Source organism: Mus caroli, chromosome 13 (assembly GCF_900094665.2).
Source record: "Mus caroli chromosome 13, CAROLI_EIJ_v1.1, whole genome shotgun sequence".
Classification (NCBI taxonomy): Eukaryota; Metazoa; Chordata; class Mammalia; order Rodentia; family Muridae; genus Mus; species Mus caroli.
In genome coordinates this window covers 31,798,702-31,813,007 of record NC_034582.1, presented here as the reverse complement: position 1 = coordinate 31,813,007, position 14,306 = coordinate 31,798,702, and the positions used below count along the sequence as shown (strand labels likewise).

Sequence of the window (14,306 nt, the reverse complement as noted above, 5' to 3'; positions counted from 1 at the left end):
TTCCAGGCAACTAGGGTGAGGATCTTATACCCACACCCACAGTGACACACCCATTCCAACCAGGTCACACCTATTCCAACAAGGCCACACCTCCAGATGGTGCCACTCCCTGGTCCAAGGATATACAAACCATCACAAATATATTCTGACATCATAGAAAAACATAATTTTTTTTCTATGTTTCTGTAATAGTGTTCCTGAAACAACAAACTAGACAGACAAACACAAACCCTCAACTTGTTTTCCAACATGAAGTCTTCTTATGGTCATTTTGTCCCAAAAAGAAGGAACGATAACCCTTAAAAATGGCAAACAGAATTAGATCAATGACTTTCCAGATTTTCTACCAGATAAGTTAACATGTTTTTAAGGGAATACATGTCTTCTGCTGTGGTTTGAATGTATCCCCCCCTCAAAGTCCATGTGTCAGAAAATTGTCCCCCAATTCATAGCTGATGCCATCTGGAGGTGGGTCTTTGGAAGCATAATGGTTATTGTTGGTTGACAATTTCACACAGCTGGGAAGGGAGACCTCAGTTGAAAAACTGTCACCACCAGATTGGCGCTGTGGGGGCATTTTCCTGATTGCTAATTAAGGGAAAAGGACCTAGCTCACTGTGGGTGATGCCACCCTGGGAAGGTGGTCCTGGTTGGAGCAAGCCAACAAGCACCATTCCTCCATGGCTTCTGCTCTAAGCTCCTACCTTGGATTCCCTTAATGATGGACTGTAACCTGTAAAGCTAAAATGATCACTTTCCTTTCCAAGTTGTTTGTGGCTAGTGTCTTATCACAGCAACAGAGAAGCAAACTGGGACAGGAAATAATGGTGATCAAAGAGCTCAAAGGAGGGGTCCCACGGTGGGATTATGGCTCTGTGAGGAGCGTCAAGAGCAGCATGCTCCTTTCTCTTGTGTTTGGCCCTTATGAGAAGGCCGTTACCAGATGCTCACCAGGCACATCTCAGCCTGGAACTGTGTAACAAGCAGATCACTGATCATACCTTATTCCTTTCTAGCAGCACACAGGGACAGAGGCTGCCTCTTGTTCCTTCTGAACTCACAGCTTGGGTTCCCTGCACCTTTCCATGCTCGTGTGATACTGCTCACATCACTGACTGTCTCTCTCACATTTTCCATTCAGCCAGCACGGGATTTGCTGGGCCTCCCACTTTAAGCTGTATTTGTCTCAAGGTTCAGCCAAACCAGGAAGTAAAAGTCAGTTAAGGATTTAAGACAAAGTAAGGTGCTACTCTTGTTTGAAACAATGGTGCTTGTTTATTTAAGGACTTTCCTGACAACCAGGGCAGGGCTGAAGATAATCCCATAGAATCCTCTGGCAAGCACTGATGTGCTATGAGGACCAAACCAGGTGCTGAGGGACTAAGTGACTGTTTTGATTTGGCTGATGCTGTGAGCACAGAGGGATGCTATGTGAAGGAAATGTGATATATCCTTCATGGGATGCTACAAAAGGGCAGCATGGGGAAAGCAGGAAGAAAGGTACAAACCAGTGTCCTAGCTAAAAATAGATCCTAGAATCGCTGTCCAGGCCGCCAGAAGCATGACAAGTTCTTCTGTCCCTGCAGCAGCACTGCAGTGAAGAACAGAAAAGGAAGGGGACAGGCAAGTTCAAAGGAAGACCCTGCTGCCTCTGGCCATCTCTATGGTTCTGTATGCTGTCATTTTCAAGGGACACAACTTCTGACAAACTCTCTATACCTAGGGCTCTCCAAAGATTAGCAGATTCCTTTCCCCTCCCCCTCTTTCTCCTCTCCTCCTCCTCCTTCTCTTCCTCTTTCTCTTCTCCTCCCCCTCTTCCTCTTCTTCTTCCCCTCCCCCTTCATCATCACCAACCTTCATTGTTGTCTTTCAGTTCAGATAGGGCCCTCATTTGGTTCCTTCAGAAGATCAAGTGTGACTAGCAAATAGAGGCTCCCACCTGCCGCTGTCCAAGGCATTATCACACATGGAGCCCTAGTTTAAGGCAATTATTTGAGGAAAAATTTCACTTCTAGTAGCAGATGAGCTAATCAAAGCTCAGTATATTACACATAGACATGAGTTCAGGACTTGACCCACAGCTTCCAACTACATGTTCCACGTTCCTTCTACTGAACACATCAGCTCTGCTTCTGTTAACAGAGTCATATGTTAGCCAAGGAAAGCTCCTCTAAGAAAGAAGATGAGTCACCCACTCATCAAGCAAGTGCTTGAGAACAGTAAGGCTCCCACCACCATTCCAAACACTGAGATGAGATGGAAGTGAGCTACTTCTCTCTTATTTTTACTGCTTATTACAAAGTACCTTACTTAACCTGGACAGTTAAAAAAAAAATAGAAAGTAATTCCTCCCAGTCTGCAGGTATGAGATGAGGGGCAGTAGACCGATGTCTGGGAGGGACATGTGTTGTTAACTTTGTATAGCTCCTCTTAGCTCACAAGGCTGGAGGGACAAAAGGACACCAGCACCAAGACTGTGTCCTATCATGATGGATGGGAAGCACAGGACAGGAGCTCTGAATCCTCCTCCAGAAGGGCAAGAACCCCATCCACGAGGGCACAGCCTGTGACATGCACACGTCTCATCTCAAAAGGTTCACCTCTCGGGACTATCACAGTGGTAATTAAACCTCAGCATGATTTTGGAAAATTAAAAGCATTCCAAACACAGCACCTACTATGCAGTAGCCCTCAGGACACTCTCACCCTAAACCTGCAGCCATGTAAATGAGTGTAAGACATGAGTGAGCAATGGAGAGACATCACAGAGCTGGCACATGAGCACCCTAGACAGGGAAGGGAGGCAGCACTTATGGGTTGGTTGGAAAAATCCAGTCCTATCAGCCCTCCTAGAGATTGTATGGGAGAGCAGAGCTGTTTGCTGAGTGGTCCCAACTACTCCAGAACTGGATTCCTGGCCTCATCGTGGCCATCCACAGACTGTAGAGCCCCAGAAGGCAGCCTGATCAAAGCCCTTTGCCCCAAAGATGGTGGTAATAAATTACACCAGTTGAGTGTAATTTATTAGTGGCTCCCTCCAGAAGTCACAAGTAATAATGAAGAGGATTACACAGGAAACACCATGAGGTGTGTGTATGAAGTGGGAAGCTGAATATAGGCTTGTTGAGAAACGGAAGAAACGGGACAGAATATCCAGACGTGGAGGGTCTTAGACCTTCAGAAATGCCTCAGTTCCCAAGACCCTTGCAGTTATGATTCAAGTATATCCTTAAGTAAATCCCTTCTGTCCCGAGAGAGCCAGGCTGTCCCCCTGGAGAAGAACTTCTTCCAGTGAAGACCCCTTTGGGAGCCTGTGAAAATGGCAGTGATTGGGTATACCCTCTGTGACAATGTAGTAAGAGATGATAGATTACAAAGGGACATATAATCTCTACAAAAAAATATGGTATTTGATAAACAGAAGTACAGTATATAAAGTATACAAAGACTACGTTAGTAGTAGAATTTAGCATTACTTACTAGTAGATATAATCTCGACTAAGAAGAAAACTGACACTCTTCTCTAGTGACCCTGGGACAGGATTTATCCCTGTAGCATCACAGCTCTGACTAACAAGGTCAAGAAGACCTCATAATGACCACATGAATAGTGGGAGACCTGCTTTCTAGAGAGACTTGTATCTACAAACAGAGCTGGTGTGGGGACATCACTATATCTTGTTTCTCAAGCCAGCCCTGGATATATGCATTTTTACCACTATGCACTTCTTAAGAGTCAACCCAAATATGTAAAAATCTCAACAACATTTCAATTCTCTCAAAAACATGTCTTAAACTTAACCCAAACCATCCTATTTGGGGGCATTTTACTTTATAATTTATCTCTGTATTTCACAGTAACCTGCTGTAGTAACACTCCAAATGCAGTGAGAGCCTGCAGACAATGGGGAGGTTTCTGAGCTCCACTTTCTTATGCCCCAGGCTAGAAAGATTTTGAATTCCTATGTCACATAGGAAAATAAACTTGGCACTATACTTCTTAAAAGCTGTATGAACTAGGAGACTAAAGACGCCTGATGCCTCCTAAGGGAGATGAAGGCACATGCACAGTGACTTACGGTTTGTCTTCATTAGACAACAGACCTAGCCAGCAATAATCCAGAGTCCTGGACAGCAACCCTGGGAAGTGGCCACCGTGGCACTGGCTACTAGGTTAAACTTTTGGAAAGCAGAGTCCCTTTAGTACATTTAGTGGCCCATAGAGGGAATCACAGTGACCTTCTGGAAAAAGGTTCTGAATGACCAGCAAAAACCAAATGCCATTTTTTCCTAAGCCACGCATCCATCTTCCTGCAGGGAGACAGATTATTATCTATAATAGACACAAAGTTCCTCCATTTGTTGAACTTTATGAAATTAGTCCCATATTCAGTAGATTATGTTTTCCTCAGACATCCTGAGATGTGCAAACACAATACCCAATTTATTCAACAACTCGTTTATTTCGGAGAAAATCTTTCTGCTGCTCCCATGGTGGTGTGTGACACAGTGGTGGATATCAAATGGAGACAAAGTCCAGGCTCCTTTGTAGTAGCATCACTTAGGTCTGCAGAGAATGCTCATAGGGAGGTGGGCACTGGCAAGTATGAGCTCAGAAAGCCATTGACTCCACACTCAGCCAGGGGGTCTTTTGATGGAGCAGAGGGCACAGGATACTCAGGAAGGCCAGCCTCTCAGGCCAGGACTGCAAACTCTGTGAAGTGAGGTCTTGAGTCAGCTAACTGTAGCCCACAGGCCACATCTGACGCTCAGGGCAGCCTGAGCCACAGCCAGCCTGTACATGGACACTTTGTACAGAGAGTCAGATATTTGGAGAGATAAGAAGGCACACAAAGTAGCCTTGATCTGAACTGGAGAGACTATGATAATGTCTGTCCTCAAGACTGCTTGAGAATTACCCCACAGTGAGCAGCACAGTTAAGGAACATCGTTCCTCTGACGTGGTCCTCAGTGGTAAGAGCTAGGTTTTACTTTGGTCATGAATGACAAACGTCTGATTTCAATCAGCTACTTCACTCTCACCTAAAGTTCTAGGGCCCAAGGTGACATATATGCCAAAGCCAGGATTTTGGGTTTATATGGTGCTGCTCTCCTGACAGCTTCACACAATGGTACAAAAGAGCTGCTAGAGCACCAGCCATTGCATCTCAGCCAGGCATCTTATGCAAAATTAGGAGGCAAGTGGCACATAAAGGCTCCAAAAGTGGAAATCAAGTAGAAAGCAAATAAGATGCAGTCAAGAAACACATGTAACTGTTTACATCAAAAGACCCCAAACACAATGGCTTTGCTTTTACCCCAAAGCTAAATTTATAATCCAAAGTACAAAGGAAGTCTCAGCAAATGTGCGCTCTGGGATAAACAAGAGAACATGTTTTGAACAAGTGTAGATTTAGGGTGGGAGACAGGAATGGAAAATGGAACTGGACCTGGCAATATACATCTGTAATCTGAGCCACTCAGGAGGCCAAGAAGGGGAAGATCCAAGTTCAAGTCTGCCTGGGCCAGAATGAATTCAAGGTCAGACCGGGCAACTCAGTGAGACCCCATCTAACATAAAAAGCAGAAATATGTGTAGGGATGAAAGTCAGTGGTAGAGTAGCAAGCGCGAGGCCTGGGTTCACCCTCCAGTCCTGTAAGAAGAGTTGGTTCTTGGGAGTCATGAAAAAGGAAGCCCTGCTGGTATAAAAACAAGTTACCGTGAAGAAGGACCTGAGCCTCCCCGCAGGGCAACGCCCAGCCCTGCCTGCCAAGCTGTGCAAGCACATGGTCTAGGAAACCCAAGACATTCAATGAGAGTGACAAAGGCACCCACGACTCCACACACACACATCAACCACAATAGACTGCAGGGAACTGATAAGCTCAAGCGAAGCAATTCCTCTATGAAGGAAGATGATAAAACAGAAATAGGGAGGAGATGGCGGCATTGGAGGAGCGGGATGTGAGCTCTCAGGCTGTTACAGAGGAGGAAATAGTAACCGAAGATTAGCACGGATGTGCAGACAAGGAGGGGAGGCAGAAAAGGTAACACCAGGGTCAGACCTGATCACAGCAAGGAGGCCAGAGGGGAAATGGAAATAGAGATTTAAAAGATGAGAGAGAAAAATCAAAGGAGCAGAGTCAGATAAAGTAAGTTCTCAGAACAAACTTGTAAAGCTACAATTTAAGAAAACTTCCCTAAACCAAAAGCATGGTCAGGTCTCCTTTCTAGGAGGTCGCACATCAGGAAGAGCAGGCTACTCTTTGTGGAGGGCTATCCTGATCCAGCTTTGTAGAAAGCAAAAACTCCTTTAGGACAAAAACCCAAAAAGGTCAAGTGGCCTTGGATTCCTTTATACTAAGTTAAACTCTCAATACAGGAAAGGGCAGGTCAAGGATGTTATGTCTGACTCAAGCGACACTCATTCAGGTATACGCAGACTGCCAGTCTGAGCAAACCGTACCCTTGACTGTGAACTTTAGGATATCTAAATAACAGGGAGAATGAGGCAGAAGGTGGAAGTGAGTACCAAAGGCCACCATCACACAGGAAAAGAGAGTTAAAGAAGCAAAGCTAGAAGCACACAGCTGGACAGTGTTCAGCAGGGCAGAGTGTGGAGTGCAAGGCGGCAGCAGTGAGGGCATGATACAAATGTCAAGACCAGGACAGGGATGGCAAGGGCTGTTAGACCAGATCAGGGGCCATCCTGCCTCTGCTGGCTGGAAGTCAAGCAGAATCTTTGGAAAAGCACGAGTCAGGAAGATAACCATCTCCACCTTTCCTGTTCAAGCACCGCTGGAGCATCAAATTGCAGCTAATGTAAACTGCAAGTCTCAGGCCTTGCACCTTCTGGCCCTGCCTGATCCTGTGGATACAACTCTACCGAAGAGATACCCTTTTCATCTGCTTCCCCCTGGAGCCTGCAGTCATATGTCTTTGCTGCCTTCAGCATCTTGCACATGTCACTGTCCCACCAACAGAGGATTCTATTTGATTTCTATGTTTTATGTAGGTTTTTCTTTGGATCTTTTGAGGTAGGGTTTCATGAAGGCCCTGGTTAGCCTTGAACTTGAGGTAATTCTTTTCTCTCAGTTTTGCAACTGCTATGATTACAGACATAAGCTTTCGAGTTTGCTTCCTGGAATGTTCCTTTTTCATCCCTGGACTGCTCAGCGTACCTTTTCTGAGTATTTTCTACGGTGCTAGAGATTGAGCGTGAGACCTAGGCAGATGCTCTGTCACTGTCCTTTTGTTAATTTTTAAAAGTTGGTTCTGGATCTCATGAAGTTCCCAGCCTGTCCTGAACTTACTGTACAGCTTAAACTGACTGTGAACTTGCAGTGGTCCTGCCTCAGTCTCTGGAGCAGTGGGACTGCAGACAGGTACCATTAGGTCATTTCCCCTCATGTTTATCTGCTCACCATCAAGATCTGCCAGATCCACTCCCCAGCTGGTGTCAGCTCACTGATTGATAACATGTTTTCCCTTATTGGACTGAAAGTGTGTGCAATTATTTATTTAATATATGCCCCTCCCACAAGACCAAACACTCCAAGAAGGCACCGTTTGGGGCACTGTGAGTATGTGACCTACAGTGGATCTTATGTGGATCTTATGTGGACCAAGGTCTGCTGAGTTCATTTGGAAGTCTTTCCCCATCCCATCAGTTGTGCACCTGGAGCGCCATGCATCCAGAAACCACTTCTGAAACCAAAGGACTTTCAAACATTCTGCTTCATATACCTTCTTTACCAAGGCAGGAAAGGAGAATCCATTTTAGGAGTTCATTTCAGAGGACTGATGTGCGTTTTCATAACCTTCCCCCAGTACAGAGTCAGAAGACATTGTGTCTCGGTGTGTGGGGTTTCAGCAAAACTCTGGTATAAGTCTCCAAGTTGAATCTGTCACACAGAGATGGTAAGGGATAAAATTGGAAAGTTTTTCACTTACTTTGGATGTTCAAACTTGTCTATAAGATCAACCTTTTCTACCAGGTCTCCTCCGACTGTTCGGACAATGTCATAGAAATCATTCTCCGTGTAGTTCTCAGAGGGCAGCCAGAATGAAATGTCATTGAACACAGCAGGGTACTTGCTAAGAGGCTGACAAAATGGGAGAAAGAGACATGCACTTGTTAGTTGCTGAGAATACATTTTCCATGGAGTGTTTCAGCATCAATTAGGAAATACTTATAAAACGTGATTTTAGTTTTGAATTTTCAGAAATAAATGAATTTAAAAGATAAACCAGTGTTCAAAATTAGCAAATTCTAGTTTGAATACCTCAGATTCTTATCACATTCATGTATAACACTACCATATATTTATAATGTCACTAATGGTCAATTTACTAAAAAGCAATTTGAAGATACTATGTTTCAGCTTTTTTTATTTGAATACCCCAGAAAAAAAAAAGTTCAAACCTAATTAACACAGGACTCATTAACTTCTTGTGGTACTTTCAGGAAGCCATCTTAATAGGGAAATAAGTAAGAAACTTGTTAAAACTGAGATTTCAATTAGTAAAGCAATTCTTTGTTATAATTTCTAATTATTAATATCAGGGAATGGGCTGATAAGCCATCATTTAGAGATTATTTTTTAATTATGCTTTAAAAATGTGATAAACACAAATGCATCACTTCCCCCATTTTATTCCACTTATTCTTGGTTTAATAATTCAGCTGTTCGTCACTGTATTAAATATTTAAAATTAGCTATGAATGCTTCAAAGATGCTGCATTTGTATTCATGCCTGTATATATGTATAGCATAATTATATATATAGACACACATATAGACTTTAAAAGTAATTTCACAATGATAAGTGTTGCAGCATGTAACTAGAAAATCCTACAGGAACATCTCGTAAATCTGTGCACTTTCGAGATGGGCAGATGTATAAATTGACTTATGCTAAATCTGGTATTACTATAAGCCCTTTAGTGAGTCATTGATTAGAAGAAATATAAAATTTTTAAATGGCACACTCTCTGAAGAACTAAAGACTCATACGTAAGTGAATATTGAACTGGAAATATCAATAAGTTGTCAAACAAGTGAGTGAGTTTAGAATGCACATTTCAAACAGTCCCAAAGCTGCTGTGTGGCTGCTCTCTGCAGAACCTCCTTGACTCGGAGAAGCACCCTGTGCTTTCTCTCTCTAGAGGGGAGTCAGGATGCTGCCATCACAACCCGGGGATGATGAGAGCAGCTGGCACTTATGTGGTTATGAATGAGGCGTTCTCTTTTTCTTGTACAACCCTTTCTCTCAAGAAACACTGGACTTTAGGGAGATTAGAGAATAGAGACCACAGCCTCAGTCTCAGTGGGTACCTGAGGTACCATATTTTCTGAGTTCTGATAAGAGGCAAAGTCACAGAGATAGGGGAAGGTACCTCAACAGAGCATCTGTGCTAGCGGCCTGTGGACAAGCCAATATAGTGACATGGTCAGGCAAAATGCCTCCCTTCAAGAGACTTAAAATATATAGAGTGTAGTAAGTGTAGCTTAAAACCCCATGCATTTAAAATTAACAATCCACACAATTAATTGCATTATAATCTGTTTGGAAGATTAGCAACAGAAGAAGTCTAAAGTACTAGTTTAACTAAATGGAGTATGAAGACTGGTGTTGCCTACTTAATAGAAGAATCACCTGTGAGAATGGCCTGTGGGCATCTGTGGAGATGTACCTGTGCCTTCACTTTGTTAAGCTGGAAGATCTGCAAATGTGGGCAGGACTATTCCCATTCCCAGGGCTTTGATCCAGGGCTGTATATGGACCAAGTGAGCTGTGCAAATGTGTTCCAGATTGTGGATTTGATGTGAGCAGCTGCCTGAAGCTCTCTCCACTTTGACTCCCCTTCGTGATGGGCTGTGTCTTTGAAGTGGGAGCTCAAATAACTCTTTCTCCTTATGCTTTTCGTCAGAGTATTTTATCACAGCAACAGCAAAGGGGACGAAGACAGGGAACAGTTACTTTACTAACTGGTAGGTATCAATGGGACACCTAGTGTATTTCAATAGGAATTCAACTCATGCTTTGTAAATAATGATATGAGCTATGATCCCCAAGATGTGGGTCTCCAAATGCTTAACCACCAAAATACCATGGTAGGGATGGTGAAATAGCTCAATAGCTCAGTGATAGAATACTTACCTAGTAAGAATCAGCCTCTAGCATTAAAAAAATATCACTGGTGGAAGTTCCTAGAATTGCGTTATAAAAGTTAAAATGATGCCTAAAAGCTTATACCAATTTGCTTGATTCTTCCCATTTGGAACTGTAACAATACATTTAAAAACCTGGATTAAACATATAATGTCTACTCATGATAGAAAAGCCACAGCAACAACTATGGATCAAATGAAGTTATTTTTCACATCTTAACACAGAAGGTTAGACTGAGGGTTCATGATGTGGCTCTATCACATGTCAGGGTAAAGGAAATACTCTGTAATAAATATTCCTTGAGTCAGAGAAGGCAAGCTCAGCCCATTCTATGAGGCTTGAAGACCAGATCAGACAAGCCCTGCACACAGTTGAAGAAAACTGTCCATCAATTTATGTTGCAGCATTAAGAAGCATGTCCCTACAACATTAGTAGAGTTAAAATGTATGTTAATATAAAGCTTAGACATGGACAAGAAAGGATTATTCTGAAATTACAGGAGTGATTTCAAGCCAAAATTAATTAACATGCAAAGAAAAATACCCATGATTATTTCATAAAGAGGAAGTATTTGATAAATTCATTATTAATTCATTATAAAAGAAAAAAAATCTTAGCAAATTAGAACCAGAAGGCAACTTCCTTAACCAAAGTAGATATCTTAAAATCGGCAGCAAACTCCAGATTTAGCCATATAATTTTAGGAGCATCACCAAATGTCAAGTCTCAGAACAAGTGGGCTACTTTTACCACTGCCCTGACACATAGCAGACCACAGCAATGCACTAGAGGCTCAAAACAAGGCTGGGGAAATAGTCAGTGGTTAAAGTGTCTTCAGTACCAGTACGAGCCTGAGGACCAGAGTATGGATCCTAAAGGTCACATAAAAACAGTGTGTGTGTGTGTGTGTGTGTGTGTGTGGATTATAGGTTATGCTAACCTATAATCTCGATAGTCTCAGAAGGTGGAGCCAGAGCCCAGAACAAGGTGGCTAGTCAGAGCTCCAGATTTGATTTAGATGCCTTGACTGAATAAGATGGAAGAGTGATTCCAGACACCATCCCCAGGCCTCCACATGCAAAACCATTCAAACACACACACACACACACAGACACACACACACACACACACACACACACACACAGACACACACGAAAATGAAATCAAAGAGTATTAAAAGAAAACCAAAAGCTGTGAATGAAATTTCAAGAGGCAAAACTTTCTAAACTGGAGTTGGCCTTTTACAGTTATTTAGAGACTCACACACTTAAACATTCATAGCACACACTTGTCTATCTTTATATGATGGCTGCTGCTTCCAATGGGCTTGGAACAAAGTCCTAGTTTTATTAGACAGGGTTCATCTAAGAGATCTCTACACTTTCAAACTTCATCCTTTAGAATATGTCTCTCTAAACGCCCCTTCAGCTAGACTGAAAAGCTTAATACGGTATTATCATTGTTGAGCTTGAAATATTTGTATTTTATATCACTGTTTTTACTTTATTCTATGGCAACTATTGATGCTTAGCACATCAGAGAACGCAGTTCATCCATGTTTGGTGCTGGGCAGGAAGATCACAGTTATGTGCTTCCATGGCCGAGGCCCACCCTAGGCCTCCTGACTGTTTGGGTTATCTTCTGAGTCCATGTCTCACTTATTCCTCTGAGCTACCATGCTTGGCCCATCTGGGAAGCCTAGCACCCTCTGATAGATCCCGGTGAACTCCAGTTGAGTTCATTGTGCCACAGGGCATCTGTATCGGGGCTGCATGGGCTTGGCTTCTAAGGAGGATATAAAGCATCAGAAAAGATTTTTTTTGTTGTTGTTTGTTTTTAATTTTACTAACATATGTCCCAAATCCACTAACCTTATCCTATTGCTTCTCTTGTCACAGGCTGACTCACTTAGGGGTGCAGTCCACAGACCTGGGCGGGCGGTAAAGAGTTCACTTTCCAGACATCGTGTGTTAAACTGGACAGAAATGGAGCAAGCCTGGCTTGAATTCCCTTATCTCCTTGGTTCACTGGTTTCCATCTGTTCTTCTGTGTAAAGGATTAATTCAGATGTTTGAAGGTTTTCTTGCCCTTAAATAAGAACATGTCTCTCTAAATACATCTTTAGATATACTGAAAATATTATATTTGTATTTTATGTCACTATTTTTACATTACTCAACAATAAATTCTTTTAGTTTTCAAATAAATTCATTTAGATATCTGTATCTTTTATAAAATATATTTATATAAATATAGATATATTTCTGTACCAGGGATAAAAATCCAGCTGTCATGAAACTATACCTCCAGCTTTAAAAATAACTCTTGCTATTTTCAAATTTAATTGCATAGACATTGAAAAATACATAACAATTATTTATGGTTTTGTTGAAACTTGTTCTATATCACAGAACATGGTCAAGTCTGCACATGTTTTCAGTATGGTTGGAGACTGGACCATCTTCATTTTGGCACAGAGTTCTACACACACACACACACACACACACACACACACTCACACATATACACACATAGAGCTCCGTCTCTTAGTGCACCGTACAAATCTACATCCCTTTCATTTTCTGTGTTGAATTTTTCTTGACCTATCAGTTTCTAATAACAGATAATAAAATTACCCACTCCTGTCACTTCATAAACTCTCATTGTAATTCTCTCAGTGTTACATCAGTTTTTGAATCTATATTGTTAGGTATACCTAGTGTATTTCAATAGGAGAGGGAGAGGGAGGGGGAGGGGGAGATACACCCATGGCCTCATGCACAGCAGACAAGTTAGGCAAGACCTTTGCTACTGAGCTACATGACAGCTTGTATTGTGCAGGGACGTGGAAGGCACATGTAGTTGCTACAAGAGTGAGATAGGGTGAGAAGAACAAATTTGTTACCTCAGCAGAATGATGATGGCAATGTTCACCTCAGGAACCAAGTGGAACCTTGTTAACAGTCCCCCATTTCAATAACTGAGAAGAGAACAACTGAAATATAGAAAGGTCCCTAAGTGTAAGGGTTTTCAGAACCCTGCCCTGTGGTGCACTTCTCTCCTCTGTCATGGAATCAGGGATGGGAGAATCAATACAAAGAGGAACTCTGTGCTGGGAGTAGCACAGGCCTCTGCCTCTGACAAAGCCATCTCTTGGCATTTTCTTCATACTGTAAAGCTAACCTACAACAAAGTGAAGTCTTCCACCTTTCTAGGTATTAACGTTGTCCTTCTTACTAGTCTTTGCTTTCCTTTCTGTGACAAAACAGCTCAAATGATACAAGAGGAGGAGTGGCTTGTTTTGGCTCAGTCTGAGAGGTTTCACTCCAGGGCTTCCAGCCCGCGTAAGGCAGCCTGACATTATGTCAGAAGAGAGTAGAGTAGGAAGCCGCTCACCTCACGGCAGCCAGGGAACAAAGAGAGAAACAGGAAAGGTGGAGTTTCAATGTCTCTCTCAAAGATACTTTACATGACCTAACTTCCTCCCTCCTAGACACTATGTCCCAGTATCACCACATGCTGGGGCCACATCAGTGACACCTAGGCCTTTGCACTGTTACCTTAAAGCACCTGGGTTTCTCTCTTGCTCTCTTTGACAAATATCCTTGAATAGTTTTTTTCCCCCAATAAAAATCTGCAGCGGGCAAATCGTCTCAGCATTTCCACATCTAAAGTCGCCTGCACTTAAATAGTTTGGCAGTGCACAAACTGTGGGCTGTGGTTGTTTCGCCTCAGCACTTTGAAAGTATTTCCTGATACCTATTAGTAATGATGACAAGTGTGCTGTCAGTTAGCGCTCTTCTTTCCCAGGTAATGTGTCTCTCTTTCCTGACAGTTTGGAAGCCTGCGTCTTTATCCCTAAGGCTCTGCAGTCTGCCTCTGATGAGGGTGAGTATGCATTTATCTTTATTTATTCTGCTCCGTTTGCACAGGATGCTCTTAACCAGAGAGTCTGGGGCTTGTTCTAATTCTGAAAGATTCCAGCCACTACTGCTCAGTCATTCTTTCCATTGTTTTCTGGAACAGCAAGCATCAGGACTGTCTGTGCCCACTCCTCATTCTGTCTTCCACTTCTGTTAAGCGACCTTCTGAGGTTTTTAATCTGTGTCTGCATTACAGGTGACTTTT

General features: G+C 42.7%; 1 protein-coding gene across 2 annotated transcripts in view; it reads right to left on the bottom strand.

Moving 5' to 3' along the window:
* Fars2 (phenylalanyl-tRNA synthetase 2, mitochondrial) overlaps window positions 1-14,306 on the bottom strand; it is a 423,476-nt gene that overhangs the window by 119,219 nt on the left and 289,951 nt on the right. For both annotated transcript variants that reach the window (XM_021180052.2, XM_021180053.2), the window contains exon 6: window positions 7,955-8,106. In XM_021180052.2, coding sequence (XP_021035711.1) covers window positions 7,955-8,106 — 152 coding nt within the window. The remainder of the gene's footprint in view (window positions 1-7,954; window positions 8,107-14,306) is intronic.